We start from the raw sequence: 17,817 nt of genomic DNA, 5'->3' as shown, positions 1-17,817 counted from the left end.
AGGACAAAAAGATGGTTTAGTTCTATCAAGAAATTACGGATTTTCTTTCATTCAAGGAAACGAGAAAAAGTTGCTACATTTGACAATCTTCATTGATTTCATTGTTTTGGCACGAAGCTACAGCAAAACCATTAAAAACATTAAAACTGCAGAATGTTGGTTCATACAGGGAAATCCCAGAACCGGGTGCTGATCGGAATACAAAAAGCATAATTATTTGTAAAATTGTACGGAAATGAACAAGTCACACTACTCTCCTCAGGTACCAACCCTCTAGGCTTTCTTCACCTCAGCAGCGTTGATAATGTCAATAAACTCGGGCTGCAGAAAAGAACAGCAGGGGCACAGATGTAAGAAAATAAGATGAGAATACTTTTTTTGACCAAAGAAACAAGACACATGTAACATCCACATACTCGATCAACATCCACATACTCGATCAACAACATCATTATCATTACCTTTAAGGAAGCTCCGCCAACCAAAAACCCATCAAGATCGGGCTGGCCTGCCAGCTCTTTGGAGTTTGCACCATTGACAGAGCCTGAGGAATTTAATTAAACAAAGTAATGAGAAATCAAACAGTAAAAGACATAATTTTTTAATATAATCTCAGTCACCACCATCCATTAAAAAAACAGTATCCAAACAGAAGAAAAGGCATGCCATGCAATGCAGTTTTCAACAAGATCATAAATTCTTGGCAATAGAAAAACATTTATCTTTAATTCAATATAATAATGATGGCCAGGTAAGTAAATTATACGATAGCAAACCAGAGTTGAATAAAGCTCATCAGCAAACAAATGTATATTCCAGTTGCTCCTAATATTTGCAGAAACGAGAGAGGGCAAACTAAAAATTGAGCCAAAGACAGACCAAACAAATAGATAAACAACAAGCTTTTGTGGTAGAGATTAATAACAGCACCTCCATATATAATCCTGGTTGTTGCAGCAACCTCCGGACTTGTGTTTGCATGAAGCCATTTCCTCAATTCACAATGCACCTGTTGTAAGGAGAAAAGGTCTATGAATGACATAGCAGAATAAGTTGCAGTAAATGTACTATATGACCCAGGAAATCACCACAAAAGAGGCTGGTGACAGCTTAGAAAAAATTGCTCACTATAATACCCTTTATTAATGTTTATTTTTCTCAATCATAAGGACAAAAAAGAATATTTCCACTAATTGTACTCTACAATTATACCCGTAAAATTCTTGACCTCGCTCTACAATGAAAAACAATAAACAAGACTAAAGCTAATCAACAAAACTACATCCAGAAAATTTAGCAAGGAATAACTTACTTCCTGAGCCTGAGCTGGAGATGCAACCTTCCCAGTTCCAATAGCCCACACTGGCTCATAGGCCAAAACAATGTTGGTCCAATCTTTCACTTTCTCTGCAGGAAAAAACAACATTTAAATGAGTACAGCAAGCAATCAATGCACTCCAAGATTCCTATAGCACGATACAGCAGAAAAAACTCTTTCACAGACCAAGGAAAAAATGGGTGAGGGGGACAAAACATACAATGACCGAATGGAACTTGATGTAATTGTATAATTCGGTATAGATACAAGACTTGTAAATTAGTGATGAAAAATATAACACATTCAAATGCATGATCTTCTAGATCTTTCAAACCTCTCAGCTGATTAGAAATCAATGCTAAGTAAAATATTCAATGTTCTAAGGATATATCTGCAAAATGAACCACAGATGGATTTTGATATGCACCTGCAATTGCCTTTGTTTGTGCAGCAACAACTTCCATAGTCGATCCAGCTTCTCGCTGCTCAAGGGTCTCACCAACACAGGCGATCACCTTCAAACCTTGGGAAAGTGCATAAGCAACCTTATCCCCAACAAACTGAAAGAAAGTGTTCAAAGAATGAGAAACCATGTTGTTCTTGTTCTAAATAAGAGGCAAAGATGACCATTGTCCAGTGATGAGCAAATGTTAATATGATATACCAGTTACTACTAGGGGAAGAAATTACCTCATTGGATTCACCCAAAAGAGCTCTTCTTTCAGAATGACCAAGGATGACCCATGGAACCTCTAGATTTTTAAGCATCTCAGCACTGAAAACACACAGAGATCAGCTTAAAGTTACTCAACACGGAACAGATAAGACTAAAAAACAGTTCAATCAATAAGTACACATAAATGCAAGTACTACACGAATCTAGCACACCTATCACAGTATCCAACTATGACTACAGTATTAGTAATAATACTTTATTGGTAACACTAACACAATAATTATGCTTCTCTAACGACAGTACTAAACATTCTAACTATGAACACAGAATCTAATTCATTATAGAGGCAATTGTTTCTGTCCCTTGGATACACAGATACAACTACGAAAATAGCATTAAACCAAAGTTGCAATTACAAACTACATATCAAGATCATGTCAAAATAAAAGTCACTAGTAAGTCATGAATACATACCTGACTTCACCAGTGAAGGCACCACCCTTCTTGACCCAGCAGTTCTGTGCCGCAACATGGAAATCTGGCCTCAAAGTGCTCTTCACCAATGGAAGAAACACATACGGTGGGCTAACCACAACCTCTGCATCAACAACAACAACACAGTAAAAAAAAAAAAAATTAACAATCCGATAACTCATGCATATCACAGATCACAAATCCAATCCAAGCAATAGTAATTAACTAATCAGAGGCTAATACTCACCCACAACATCTTGTGACGGCACTTTTCCCTCATTGAGCAAGTTCACGATCTTCTTAACCTCATCGATTGTTCCATTCTGCACTCAGATTCAACTCACATATTATCACATCAACCCTAACTTGATCAAACTCAAACCGAATAACGAATCAGATAAAGGAAACCAAAGGATCTGTTTAGCTGATCGGTTAAGGGCTACAGTGCGTGATCGGAATCTGATTCGCGGCAAAACAAACAGATCATAATACAAGAGAGATCGGATCGGAAACTTACGCATTTCCAGTTGCCGCCGACGAAGAACTTCCTGCCCATTTTCGGTGAAGATTAAATTTCTCGGTACTGACGAAAATCGCAAAATGAAGGAACTGAGTGAGTATGATGGCTTTTCGGGTCTCTGTTTTTATTTCGGCTTTTTCTTGGTGCGCAAGGGCGATACTTAGCAGTACTGGATTGGGCCAGGGCCCACTTGAAATAGTGAAATTACTGTTGTGGTCTGAGGATCTAGAATATTCTTCGAGGTATAGTTTGTGGGGGTGAGGGGTAGTTTGGTCTGTTGTGATATTGTCTTAAAGAACTAAAAAAGTGACTTCACCGGCGCACGGGTTCTCTTTCCTGCGTCACAAAACGTGGATTGGCTATTAGCGGATTAGGTGGAGCCAAGGCGAGCTGAGTCCACGGATTCTTTCCAAACCTTCTTCATACGGCCCATGGTTTATCTCGTGCACAAACGGGCTCAAGGACCAAGGCCCAACTACGACTAAAGTGACAATTTCACAATGTTCGAATGCAATCTCAGTGCTTCTGCTCCAATCGAGGCATATGCCCGGCTACTCTATTTTGCTGTGGAGTTCGAAGAATGGGCCTCTTTGCACAATAGTTTTTTATATTGCTTCAACCGACTTCGGACATTTAACCTTGGATCCTCTTTCTTCTTGCACAAGTGCACATGATGTTGCGTACTACCATGCTTAAAAAATAGTCCTAGGTTGCACAAGAAGTACAAAGTTCCCTTGAGAGGCAATGTTATCGATACAAAAATAAATCTGTTCATTTTACGAATCAAACCATTCTACTAAATGTATTAAGTTACTAATATAAAAAAATTAATATATTAATATATTATTGTAGACACAAAGAAAAAAAAAATTAAATAAAATTATGACCGACCAAACTTAGTTGGTGCGCGGATCCCACAAAATATACACGTGGCTCGTGAGTAGGGATGGCAATGGGGCGGGTTGGGGATGGGGATCACAATACCATCCCCATCCCCGGGGTCATTCTCTACCTCCATCCCCGCCCCAATCCCCAATAAAATTATATTGGGGATTCCCCATCCCCATCCCCATTGAGGACTAAACCTCCAAACCCGCCCCAAATCCCCAATAAGAATTTAATAAATAAAATATTTTTTTTCTCATATTGCCTTTTTTAAAATCAAAATCTACAACAAATAAATTTAAAACATGATTAAATTCATAAATCATAATTCATTGAGTGCAAAAGTCAAAATACCATTAAAGTAAAAGTGTAACCATTAAAGTAAAGTAGTAAATGTATATATTTATGATTTATATTATAAAAAATAACTTAAAATATATATAGTTAAATATATGTATATATTATTGGGGCGGGTTTGGGGATGGGGATCACAATACCATCCCCGCCCCATCCCCAGTCTTAGATAGCGGGGATTGGGGATCCCCATCCCCATTCCCCATTTGTCCCCGAATTCTCCCCCCATCAGGGGCGGGTATCCAATAGAGCTCTGCCCCTCTGGGGATTTTTGCCATCCCTGCTCGTGAGTTAGCAAAACTAAGTAGAATGACACATGGCGATATATGAAAGGTCCAATAAAAAAATAAAAAAGAAATTAACAATCCAATAACTCATACAGATCATAAATCTAACCCTAGTAGTAGTAGTTTCTCTCAAAAAACCCAAAGTATTAGTAATTAACTAATCAGATGCCAATACTCACCCACAACATCTTGTGATGGCACTTTTCCCTCATTTGTAAGTTCACGATCTTCTTCACCTCATTGATTGTTCCATTCTGCACTCAAATTCAACTCACATATTATCAGACCAACCCTCCGAGAATGACACATGGTGATATATGAAAGGTCTATCGGCAATAAATGTACATTTTCAATAACTCATATATGAAAGGTCTGTAGCTTCTTGCTTAGCCTTATGGACTTCCTCTTTACATATTATCACACCAACCCTAATTAGAATGACACATGGCGATATATGAGAGGCCTATCGACAATAAATATACGTTTTCGATTTTCTATTCACTCATGATTTGGCCAAGTCGACCCAATCATGATATTGAAGGATGGGACCTTTTCTCAAAAAACTCTAAGGTGGTGCAACATCAAATCTGAATCTGATCTGACTAAATCAATTGATATTAAGGCGGATAAATTGAATTAGATCAATCAACTCCAGGTAAAATCAAATATTAAATGTTGTCTACTAATTAGATAGCAATTGAATTAAATTGATATTGAAGACGAAAATCTAACATTAAATTAATTGGCCAACTTCCTTAAAAATTGTGATTAAATCAATTAATTAAGGCTAATTGATTTAATTATGTTACTAAGGAAATACAATTAATATCGTGTCACTAATGCGTTCCAAATTGAGAGAGATACTGACACTATAAATATCCCCTCTTATATCAACAAGATAGACTTTAGTCAGAGAGAAGAAATCACTCCAAAAACCTAGAAGTCTCCCAACGCTCGTGAAGAACCATCGAGTTACAAAATAGCTGGTTACTCCACTAAACACCAACCATAAGCCACAAAGTACTCATCACGTGTCAACCTTCCTGACCCTTGCACAACTCAAGATCAAGCATCTATCGCCCTTGAGTTGACATACCATTAGAGGTCGAATCAGATAATTACTCAAATATTGTAACCCACATTTAAATTATCACTTAAATTATTATATTTTTGTGTGCACGTGTCTGCATTATATTTATTTTAAAATTTTCGTATTTACAATTATACAGAAAGTATCATTAATGAAGTTGGCTACTTAGACCTAAAAAATAAAAATAAAATATAAAAAATCTAGAAGGATAGTTTATGTTAAATTTTCAGGTTTGTAGTCGTACAAACATGATCTTATGTTAGATGCAGGAGTGTTGGGCTGATTAAGTTGCAAATTAAGTTTTTTTTTTTGTCCGGCCAATGAAATGCAATTTAAGATGATTGAGGGCTAGTTTGGGATTCATGTGACTTTTAAAAAAAATTGATGCAGCTGTGTTGTAAGAATAATCAGTTGTGAATTAAAACAGTTTCGTGTTTGATAAATAATATTTTTAAAAGTGTTGTCAGTACATAAAACAACTGCAGAGTGTGTTTTGATCCACATCAGTTTCTAAAAGCAACCTCTATGCCGCTTCTAAAATCTGCTGTCAGTGACCTATAACTTTCAATTAAAGCTGTTTTTTATTTATTTACCAAACACAATTAAATCTAAAAATTTGAACAAAAGCTTACTTTATAAAAAAAAAACAAACCAATCCCGGGGCCTGAACGTGAGAACAATAATCAGAATTGATTTTTTCTTTTATTTTATGTGTTTTTTCCTTCTTCTTTTCTTTCATTACCACAATTGTCCTAATGCAGTTAGATCATTTCAAACTTGAATTATGGAGGTATCAATTGTTCATTACCCTGCTGCTTCACCTTACTAGCTTAAATAAGTATTTGTAGTATACTACTTACTTCTTCGCATTAATTACATACAATATTTATCACTAATGGGTTGTTACCTGTAAATCTATAAATAAATATATATATATATATATATATATATTTGTTCAAGTAAATTCAAAATACGTGTCTAACCCAAACTCTAGGTTACTTGACCTAGTTGTAATATGGTTTTGAATTAGATATATTCATAGATATTTGATTAATTGTACGATTATCTTTCCTTGTACAACTCTGATTCTATGTCTTGTAATCCTCTATATAAAGAGGTCTCTATTATCAATGAAAGTATGTTAGCCAAATAGCCACCCTCAAGTATAAGTGCTAAGTTATAGTGTAGAGATTATGAGTAGGGGATATCGTACCCAAGGGATTGGAAAATCCACTCTAGCTAAGTAAAACCTAAAGGGTGCTAGATGAATATGCAAATGTACAAATTACAAACAATGTCACTCAAGTGAACCAAAGTTCATGGTGAATATATGCAAAATGGTGTAGTGGTTTGATTTTTTTGGCTTTGGAGATGGTGTAAACTCAAATTAACACACAATAAAAACTTGAAATGTAAACTAGGCTATGCTAAACTAGATGTGATAGATTCGATAGAAGTTAAAGCTTTAGGTTGTTCACCATAGTCTCCCTTGCATGCATTGATGTTCAAACTATAAGTAAAACAATCCCAAGTATCCAATTACCCTCTTAGCATCCGAATAAGACTACTAAGGCCTAAACTCCTTTGATTTTATCAATTCCCACCGGATAAGTGCGAAAGTAACTACCCAAGAACAAGTTATATTACCGGATAAGTATCAATTCTTTGCTCCTAGATGCATAAAGGTTTGAGTTTAAATAATTAAGCAAGCAAACCAATCCTAGGTCTAGGTGATTTTAACTCACTACCCTCACATGCACACCTAGTGTGCTATCATGCTATTAATGTTCAAAGCTAACTACTCTCTAAACATTGTTCATGTAATGACAAATGTAAAGTATTCAAATTAGCTAGATTCAAATACAAGCATTCACTTCTTGAATTAGCATGTGAAGATGATCATGGAAAATGCATCAAATAAGACTCAAACATCAATTCATTACAAGTTTGGCTAGGGCTTTCAACCTGGAAATTATTCTATGCACCGACGGTGTAAGTGACCCAACCCTTATAAAATAATCTCAACCCTTGATATTTATTATCAACTTTATTTTTAATAAACAAAAAGTGTATTTTAGGGCTGGGCATGGGACGGGACGGGACGAATTTCTGGTGATCCCGGTCCCGGACCCGGAAATAAAACTCGGGACGGGACGGGACGGTTATGGCACTTTTTGAGAATTGATCCCGACCATCCCGAACCCGAACGGGACCGGGACGGGATCGGGACGGGACCGGGACATCCCGAAAGAAAATTTCTGGTCTTAAAAGAGTTTTAATCCTTCCATCCTGCCCATACAACGTTTGCTTCTCCTATGATACAAGTTTACTGTGGTCCACGCCCAGCAAGGGTGGGAATGAAACTGCCCTCAAAATTGTGTGATGATGATAAGTGGAGAGGGCTTGTTGTATGTGCTGCTTTCGAAGGTTTTAATGACCGGTCGAACTACATCCCAGTGCAGAACTCTGCACTTGAGATCCGAGGACGACTATTGCCTGAACACTATGCCCAAGTGCTCCATGACTGCTGGTTCATCTTGGAAGATTCATTTTATAAACAGCTGGTCACTGTTTTCTACATGAGAATAACCTGGACTGGAAGAGTTTTAAGGGGCTCTGCATCAATCTTTATCAACTCGGTGCCTCAAGATACAGATTATATTTATGATGAATTGAAGCCTTTATTGGTATTTTCTGTACTTCAAAAGTTAACATGGTGTGAGCCTGTGAGGTACAAAGCAAGTAGTAGCATACAGAAGCAAAGTTATGAAGTAAAAGCCAAGAATATATAATTTTGCATCTTGGAAGGAACAAAACTAAATCATTAATTCACAGCACAGTACACTATTATGAAAGCAAAACTTTGTAGCATTGTTCTCAAAAGGGAAGGAAAGGTGAAGGAGTGACCGAGAGCCTGAAATAGTGAAGGAAAGGTGGAGACTCGAGAGGAATGACCGAATGAGTTGCAGATTAGGTCAAAAACTGATTGAAAAATAAGGAAAATAAAATAAGTTTTAATACATCGGGACGGGACGGGCCTTTGAGGGATTTCTTCGAACCAAACCGAAACCCGTCCCGTTTTAACGGGACGGGACGGGACGGGCCCAAATAGTAAAATTTGAAGTTTCAAAACCGTCCCGTCCCGACAGTTTTCGGTACGGGCCCGGGTCGGGTTCGGGTTTCCGGGTTCAAGTGCCCACCCCTAGTGTATTTAATGCAATCTAACCATTCATTTATGTTGGTGCAAGTGCACAGCGGTGCTCTGAATAATCTCTCGCTTTCAACCCTAGCCCCAACAAATTAACTACTCACTCATAATCAAGTACATAAGCTTCAACATATTTATGAACATCAAACTAAAAAGTATGGATAGAGAAGGGACTAGTGATAATCAAGTTGAGGATGGTGTAGATGAACTCATGAAGGCATTGACATGGTGAAAATGGTAATAGTGATGATGATTTCTCAAGTAATGCTAGACTCCTCTCCTTCTTCTTCAAAGGTTGATGATGGAATATGAGATGTAGAGATGATCAAGTGGTGAAATGATGGAGTGGTGAAGCTTTTTGTCTATGGAATAGAATGGGTTCATGGAAAAGATGATGAAGGTTGTGGTGGTGGTAATGGAGGTTATGAATTGATGGTGGTGGTGATGGAGGTTTTGTGGAGAAGATTATAGTGGATTGTGTAGAGACTATAGAGAGAAAAAGATGTTATGGAGTGGAATGGGTGATGGTTTATAGAGAGAAGAAAAAGAGGGAAGTAATGATGAATAAAAACAAAGCATGAAGGTGGAGTATGGAAGTAATGATGATCTATTAAAGAGATTGGAGTAGAAAAATATATCCAAGGAAAAAAAGAAAAGCATCTAGCTTTCTTTATGTGGGTGGGAAACATGAGCATGATGAATGTTGAGCTGGTTTTAGGTCACTTTATGCCCCTTAATTCCTTCAATTAATTCTCCACTAAAACTTTAGAATGGGCCTCTGACTTCTTCATATCAAATGTTCCTCCATGAGTGTAGATAATTCTAGTAAAATTTCAGAGTTAAATTCACTGTGGTTCGGCCGTAAATGCTTCTGAAATACATACAGGTCAGGTTTTCCAGTTTTCGTCTTTCAGAAAATTGGACTGACTGTTTGAAGGCTTTTCATTCAAAACTAGCTCTGGAACTCTTCATAAAAAATGATCCTTGGGATGTCTAGGATGAAACTGGAATGTTTTAACTCATTCGGAGTTCGTTTGGTCAGGAAGCTATCCCTCCTTTCTTGTCTAGCTCACTTTCTCTTAGCCAGAGTAGGAAAATGTGCTAAGGTTGACTTTTTAGTGCATTTCCATTCTTCTCCATCATTTCGTAGCATGATAAGGAAAACATAATAAATATATATAAATAAACACAAAAGTTAAGCAAAAGTACAACATTAGGGAAATAATGAAATTGGATTAGTCAACATTAAATTGGACTTTAGAACAAATAATTTCTATGTTTTAGGGGACAAATATGTATATGAATTATGATCCACCAAAGTACGACTCAATTCTCTCCAAATTCAATTTTCCTTAAACACGTTATCAATACGAAGCCCTAACCCTAAAATCCCAAAAACCCTAGCCACTGCCGACGCCTCCATTGCATGTAGCCCGTGCTAGCCTCGCCACCGCCTGTGTACCCTCGCTGCCCCTGGGCATCAAGGACCCCTCCTCGGCCCCTCAACCCTCAGCAGCAGCTCCGCATGCAATCTGCTTCACCATCTGCGACAACCAGGATTAAAGCAACTTCTGCAATCCTGTAACCAGGGTTGAAGTTCGACTGCACGTAACCAGGAGAAGTTCGATTGTACATAACCAAGATTTAAGGAGCCCGTAACCAAGATTAAAGTACTACTGCACGTAACCAAGATTGAAGTTCTACTGCACCTAATCAGGATTGAAGCAACTTCTACAATCCCAACCAAGGATCGAAAGCTCATATGCAATCCTACAACAATGATCAAAGGCACACTGCAACCCTAAGAGGTATGTTTTACTAAAAGTTCTCGTTTTTGAGTTTTTTCAATTTCTCTTCTTTTCTCGGGGACTTGTAACCTCCCTTCTTCTACCCCCCCCCCCCTTTCTTCATTATAGGGGAGACCTAATTAAGCCGAACTGTGGGGGTTCATGCTCACTCTAAGTTTGGAACTTGTAAAGTCCTCCAAACTTAGAGTTTGTTGAGAAGAAATGATCGACCACAAACATCATTGTTTCGATCTAATCCAATACCTCTTGAAATCGAATTTCTTGGAAGCAACTACGCTCGGAAATTCCTAATTTCTTAAAAGCGACTACACAAAAAAAAAACTATATGTTTTCGTGGTAGCCTTTTCCTCTCTGAAACTAACCATTTTTCTTGTTCTTTTTCAGGATAAGTAACCTGAACAAATTGGACTTTGCTCCATTGGGAACAACTGGCTCTGGATATCACAAGTGGGTTTGTGATGTCAGCCAGCATCTCAAGACCGATGGAATCCTGGATACGATTCTCTAGCCTAGTCAGGACGTGCTAACTGTTGAGCAAGCTCAAGCTTTGGAAGCAAATAGAGCAGCCTTAGAGGCAAATAAGGCGAAATCCATCATCCTAATGACTCTTCATATGGATGATTCGCTTCAGTACGAGTGTATGAATGAAGAATACCCCAAAAGGCTATGGATCTCACTCGAAGAAAGATTTAGCAGCGTCCGTGACTCCCTGCTTCCTGACCTAGAAGTGAGATGGCATAGCCTCCGCTTCTGTGATTTCAAGTCAGTTCTTGACTACAACTCGGAAGCACTTCGCATTAAATTCTTAAAGAAATTATGTGGTGAAGAGACACAGATGCGATGTTGATTGAGAAGACTCTCTCTACCTTTCCCATTTCTGCATTGATGGTTGCTAAGAACTATTGAATCGATGTTACTACAGGATAGATCACAAGGTTTCATGAGCTCATTGGAGCTATGAATATCACTGAAATGAGCTCATTGGAGCTGTGAATATCGCTGAAAAGCATGACAACATCCTTGTGAAGAACTATAATTGGAGATCCGTAGAAACAGAACATATTCCGGAGTCCAATTATTGTTGTGCCCCTAAGAGAAGGCGCCAAGAGCGAAACCCTAATCGTAGGGATACTTCTGAACGTTTCGGTCCATATAATCGCTCTACTAAGGAAGGTAACTGCCAAAATAGGCGAACACGGAACTGAAGATGTCAACGTGGAAAGAGAGAGGGAGGCAACGCCTCTGGCCATGTTGGTGGCGCCACTAACATTAAGAGCCATCCTTATGATTTTTTCAGAGCACCTCAATCAATGGAGTTTGAGCACAGAGATGTATGTTCTCGATGTGGAGTATCCAGTCTTTGGGCACACATTTGTAAAGCTCGTGAAGAAATTGTCACCGCCTACAAAGCATATTGTGAAGCAAGAGAAGCTCACTATGTGGAACAAGAAGATCAAGAAGATGATCTAGAGTGAAAGGTTGAAGACTAAAAATCTGGCTGGGATCAATAGATCGCCAATTCTGTTTTAGTCTTTATTTTTCCAAGAGATGTAATAGGCAATTGCCATATACTTTGTAGTAAATGTCATTGGTTTAGTTTTTCTTCACATAGGCTCATCCAAAATGAGTATGATGTCTAGGAAGGTTTTGAGATAAGTGGTACTTAAGTGAGGTTTGCTCTACCGACATCTCTCTACTTACCTGGTCATATTTATTTTGGAGTTACCTAAAGAAGTAAAACGACTATCTTTGTTTTGCCTTAGCTAGCATTTGGATTAGATTCTTCTAATGGTTAAGAGACAATGATGTACTTCGTTGGCTTATGAATAAAATTTCGAGTTCTTTTAATTATGACTCCATTTTGATTCTAAGCATATTACTTTGTGACTACGATGGCTGGGCCATCAGTATTAGTTCAAGGACATGGAATAGCCCAAGTTCCCCTTCCTAAATGGCACCTTGATTACTGTCACAGAAACTTTTTACGCTTCTAGGGCAAATCGCACCTATGAATAGCCAATGGATTCTAAGCGAAAACTCATGTAAAGAACGGAAATAAGTTCATTTGCAATACCTCTAACGATTGTGAACAAAGGCGCATCTCAGAGAAATTTATGTGTCTCTCTAGTGGACTTTATGTCACTATTCAAGCTATTAAATCCAATAAAGTTATGAGAAAATATCTCTTGGATTTAGACGCATATTGACTTTGTCACGACAAGATAGGTCATCCTAGTCATGATATGATGATCCGTCTACTAAAGACTTCACATGGACATCCTTTCTCTCAAGCGAAACGAAGCATGAACCAAAAGTTGATTCCTAGACTGAGTGTGACCACCGTCACTGCCTCTGGAGCCGTCATCGTCCACCACCAGCCTAGGGCTGGCATAGTCGCTATCTATGATGCCATGGAAGGCATCCATCATGGTAATGGCGCCCTAGGTGATGCTGCAACACCAACTTTTCTTCAAATAGCGTTTCAGACGCTCAGGCCTAACCAAAATCCTCATTGGTTGCTTCTAAAGCCTCTCGCTCGTTTTACAAAGCCGGTTCCTTAGGGAAGTTAGGACTGAGACCATCCTATGTAAATGATATGAAAATACTCATTCTGTTCTTACATAGAATTCATGGGGATTTTGTGGACTAATTCTACCAACTTGCGAACGCTTAAATATTTCATAATGTTGGTCAACACACAAACACGTTGGTCACGTGTTGTGTCATTGTCCACCTGTAATTCTAGCACATATCATATGACAACGGGCTCACTCCCCAGATCAACATGTTAATCAATTAGACTTGACAATGCTAGAGAGTTTGCATCGAAGACTTTCGATGGTTATTGCAATGGAACTGATGTTGGACATCATATTCCCATGTACGCACCCAAATGGTCTAGCAGAAATGACTACGATGGTAGCCCGGAAATTGGTAATGTGCACCAATTTCCTTATATCCGCTTGAGGTGATGCAATATCGCATGCAGCTATGCTAATTAGTCTACGACCCACCGCCACTCAATCTACCTATGCGTTACAGCTAGTGACTGGATACAAGTATCGTACTTAAGCATATTTGAGTGTGCCATTTATGTGTCAATTGCGCAGCCACAACGCTCTATGACAGGTCCTTACAGACGAATTGGCAACTACGTTGGATTTGAGACTCCAACAATCGTCCGCCACTTAATGCCCTTGCTAGGCAATCTCCTTACCGCTAGATTTGCATATGTCACTTTGATGAGACAGTCTTCCCGTCGCTAGGGGGAGATAAGAACACGGATGTTCAACAAGAACCACAGGAATTGTCGTGGTCTGTCCCCACTATGTCGAATCTCAATCCCCACTAAAGTGACGATATCACACATATCTGCTGCAAACATGCCTGCAAGGAAGGACTTCCCTACGGGAGGACGCAGCGCCACCCTACACGGAGGTAGGCATGGCGCCAACGCCAAAGAGAGTGGCACAGTGGCGTTATAGGCCATAACCCCAGCTAGGATGTGTGGGAGGCCCGTGGGTTCGAATGATACTTTGTCACATTCTAATTATTTGATCATCAAGACTCAAAATCTGTCTCATGAGTATCTTCTGGATTATGGTTATCGTTGGGGGACGCCTCAATGTCAGAACCTATTCTTGAGAATATAGAGCTCTATGAAAATTACACTATTGTACATGAGACGTGTGATAGAAACTCCATCATGATTGATGATATAATAATGCATTTCATTGTGCATGAGTTTGTTGAGTTTGATGATATCGAACCATGCTCCGTTAATGAATAAACGCCAACGTAGAGAGATTTGCCCTAAATGGAAATATGCGATCCAGGTTAAGTTGGATTCTCTAACGAAGAGGAAGGTTTTTAAGCCAGTGATGCCAACACCTTCTGACATAAAACATGTTGACAAATGGGTCTTCGTTAGAAAGCGTGATGAGAAAAATATATTGTAATCTCGCCTTATAGCACAAGGCTTCTCACAAAACGCCCTGAAATCGACTACGATGAGACATATTTTCTCATAATAGATGTCATTGCACTCTACTACCCTGTCAGTTTGGTAGTTTCCAAATAACTGAATATGCAGCTTACGAATGTGGTCACTACATATCTCTATGGGGATCTAGATACGGAATATACATAAAGGTTCATGGCGAACTCCCTTTACCCAGTCAAGTGGCTTTAGACCACGGAGCGCGTTTTATAATGAGGTTGAAACGCTCACTAAAGTGATTACTTGATTGGGAAGGGATATACCCACCGTTTCCATAACAAGTTTCGGATTCTATCACGGTTCATGTTGGACATGTCTTCATTGGAAGCCCTTAAAGAGTTAAGGAAAACCGCTGAACACTTGAAATCCGATTTTAGGATGAAGAATTTTGGGAGAATACGATTATGTCTCAGTTTGGAACTTGAGTAATGTGTTGATAGATGCTTAGGCATTTTGACAAGGTCAAGCCTTCAAGCACCCCGATGATCATCCATAGTCTTAATCCTGAAAAGATCCTCTTCGTCGGAAGGATGATGGCAAAGATGTGCTAGAGGCGGAAGTACCCTACATAAGTACAATAGGCGTATTATTGTACTTAGCTCAATGTACAAGACCGGACATCTCATATGCTATGAACTTATTAGCTAGATATAGCTTTACGCTAACGCGACTCCATTGGATTGGTGTAAAAGATATTTTTCGGTACTTGAGATGTACGATTGATATGGGCTTGTTCTATCCCTACATAGAGACGATGGATTCGGACCCATCACACACCAGGAACGCTGCCAACACTAGCTTGCGTACTCTATCCCCATCCCAAAACAACATGTGTTTTGGAAGGTTTTGCTAATGTTGGGTATCTCTTTGACCCATACAAACGTCTTCCCAAACTGGTTAAGTGTTCGCCATGGGTAAAGACCGTGATATCTTGGAGGTCTACAGAACGGACCCTATTCACTATATCTTCGGACAATGCAAAGATGATTGCTCTTCACGAAGTGGTTCGTGAATTTATATGGATTGGATCCATAATTATGCATGTTCGAAGCAATTGTGATTTGAAGTCTACCACAGATGAACCTACGAGCATTTAGGATAATGCTACTTGTTTTGAACGAATGAAGTAAGGCTGCATCAAAATCGATAACACAAAGCATAAACAGCAACGACAGACTCTCCTCAAGATCAAAGTGAACTAGGTTCGATCTGAGGACAGCGTGATAGACTTGCTCACTAAATCATTGCCTAAATTCCACTTTTGAGAAACATGTTGGTAGTATCGTTTGCGGAAGTTATCCGAACTTCCATGACCATAGTCATTAAGGAGAGATGCAGACATCAGGGGGAGATGTCTAAATGTATGGTCTCGAAACGTGAAGAGTGTGTTGTGCTCTTTTTCCCCTTCGACCGAGGTTATTTTTGTCCCATGTTGGATCATAATAATTCATATACATATTTGTGCCCCAAAACATGGAAATTACTTGTTCTAAAGTCCAATTTAATGTTGACTAATTCAATTCTATTATTTTCCTAATCTTGTACATTTGCTTAACCTTCATGTTTATTTATATATATTATTGTGTGCTAGGAAATGATGGAGAAGCATGGAAATGTACTAAAAATTCAACCTTAGCACATTTTCATACTTCGGCTAGGAGAAAGCGAGTTAGACAAGGAAGGAGGGGTGGCAGCCTAATCAAAGAAATTCCAAATAAGTTGAAACTTTTCAAATCCATTCTAGACATCCTAAGAATCATTTTATATGGAGGGTTCAAGAGCTATTTTGGAGTGTAAGGCCTTCAAAAGATCGGTTCAAGTTTCTGACTAAAAGATGAAAAACCGGCAAAACCAGACCTATACGGATTCCGGCAACATTTTCGGCCAAACCACTATGAATTAAGCTCTGAAATTTTATCACGATGATCTACACTTATCAAGAAACATTTGGTATGAAGAAGTCAAAGGCCAATTTCGATGTCTCGATGGAGATTCAATTGAAGGAAGCTTCAGGAGCATAAAACAAAGTCAAAACATGGCAGTTTGGCCTAGAACCTTCTTTGGACGGATTTCTTGTGCATTTTTGGAAGCTCTATAATGCTGAAACTATCAAGAAGAGCCCTAGAAGAATCCTACAAGACTATGGAAGGATTAATTCATCATATTATCTTTTGGATAATAGGCATCCTTTGCACACTTTCTCTCCCATGGTTGTCACCTTGACTTTGGTGATCCAAAACCACTCCAACACTCTTCATTTTCATGCTTCCCATGCATAATAAGTAGAGCTACCTGCTCTTCTCTTCTCCCTTAGCCATATTTCTCTACTTTACTCTCTTTAATAGTTCATCATTACTTCCCTCTTCTTACTCCATCTCTTCCATACCCCTTTCCCTTATTTTTAGGATCTATTACCACTCTCACACTCCACCTCCATGCTTCTTACAATGCTTGAGTTGCTCCCTTTTGCTTCCATTCATCATTTTACTCCTCTCTCTCTTCTCTATATAAGCATCCCTTCATTACACTCTTGGGGCATCACTCATTCCACCCCATTACATCTTCTTTCTCTCTTCATCTTCTTCACAAAACCTCCATTTCCACATCCCAAAATCCAAACCCATAATATCCATACTCCTCAACCTCCATCACCACCGCCATTACTTCATCACTACCATTCAAAGTTAGCCAAATGAGCATCATATCTTCATCACCATTTCATTCATCATCACCATCAAGAAGCTTATCATCCATTCATTCCACCATCAAGGAAGATTCAAGGAGCATTGAAGGAGGAAAACAAATGAGGAGCTAGCCATTGATTTGTCAAGATTCAACTAGTTCATTCTTTCCTTAACTCTTTGATTTACCTTGATGTACTTTATAGATTTGATGCTAATTTGTATGATTATGAGTGAGTAATTACTTTATTGGGGCTAGGGTTGAAAGCCCTAGCCAAACTTGTATGAATTGATGTTTTAATTGACATTTGATGTTATTTGTGATTTTCATCTTCATATGCTAATTCAAGAAGTGAATGCATTCATTCAAACTTAACTACTTTGAATGTGTTGTGTTTGTCATCTCATGAAAAAATGTTTAGGTAGTAGTTAACCTTGAGCATTGATAGCATGATAGCATACTCTATGTGCATGTGAAGGTCGTGAGTTAAAATTACCTAGATCTAGGATTGGTTT

The 17,817-nt window shown here is 38.7% G+C and overlaps 1 protein-coding gene across 1 annotated transcript; it reads right to left on the bottom strand.

Moving 5' to 3' along the window:
- Positions 1 to 57: 57 nt before the first annotated feature.
- On the bottom strand, positions 58 to 3,147 carry LOC112185299 (triosephosphate isomerase, cytosolic). The gene is made up of 9 exons (XM_024323567.2): positions 2,986 to 3,147; positions 2,716 to 2,791; positions 2,469 to 2,592; positions 2,009 to 2,093; positions 1,746 to 1,878; positions 1,313 to 1,407; positions 931 to 1,009; positions 462 to 544; positions 58 to 321 (listed from the first exon to the last, which is right to left on the bottom strand). Exons 1-9 carry the CDS (start codon positions 3,022 to 3,024, stop codon positions 274 to 276), a joined length of 762 nt encoding a protein of 253 aa, XP_024179335.1. The 5' UTR covers positions 3,025 to 3,147; the 3' UTR covers positions 58 to 273.
- Positions 3,148 to 17,817: the final 14,670 nt, after the last annotated feature.

Source organism: Rosa chinensis, chromosome 1 (assembly GCF_002994745.2).
Source record: "Rosa chinensis cultivar Old Blush chromosome 1, RchiOBHm-V2, whole genome shotgun sequence".
NCBI classification, from domain to species: Eukaryota; Viridiplantae; Streptophyta; class Magnoliopsida; order Rosales; family Rosaceae; genus Rosa; species Rosa chinensis.
This window is presented reverse-complemented; position numbering and strand designations above follow the sequence as displayed.

Coding starts and splice junctions, on each gene's coding strand:
- LOC112185299 (XM_024323567.2), bottom strand. CDS start 3,024: ATGGGCAGGAAGTTCTTCGTCGGCGGCAACTGGAAATGC. Junction 1,408..1,745: donor ACAAACAAAGGCAATTGCAG/GTGCATATCAAA, acceptor TTTTTCCTGCAG/AGAAAGTGAAAGATTGGACC. Junction 1,010..1,312: donor CTCCAGCTCAGGCTCAGGAA/GTAAGTTATTCC, acceptor TCCTTACAACAG/GTGCATTGTGAATTGAGGAA.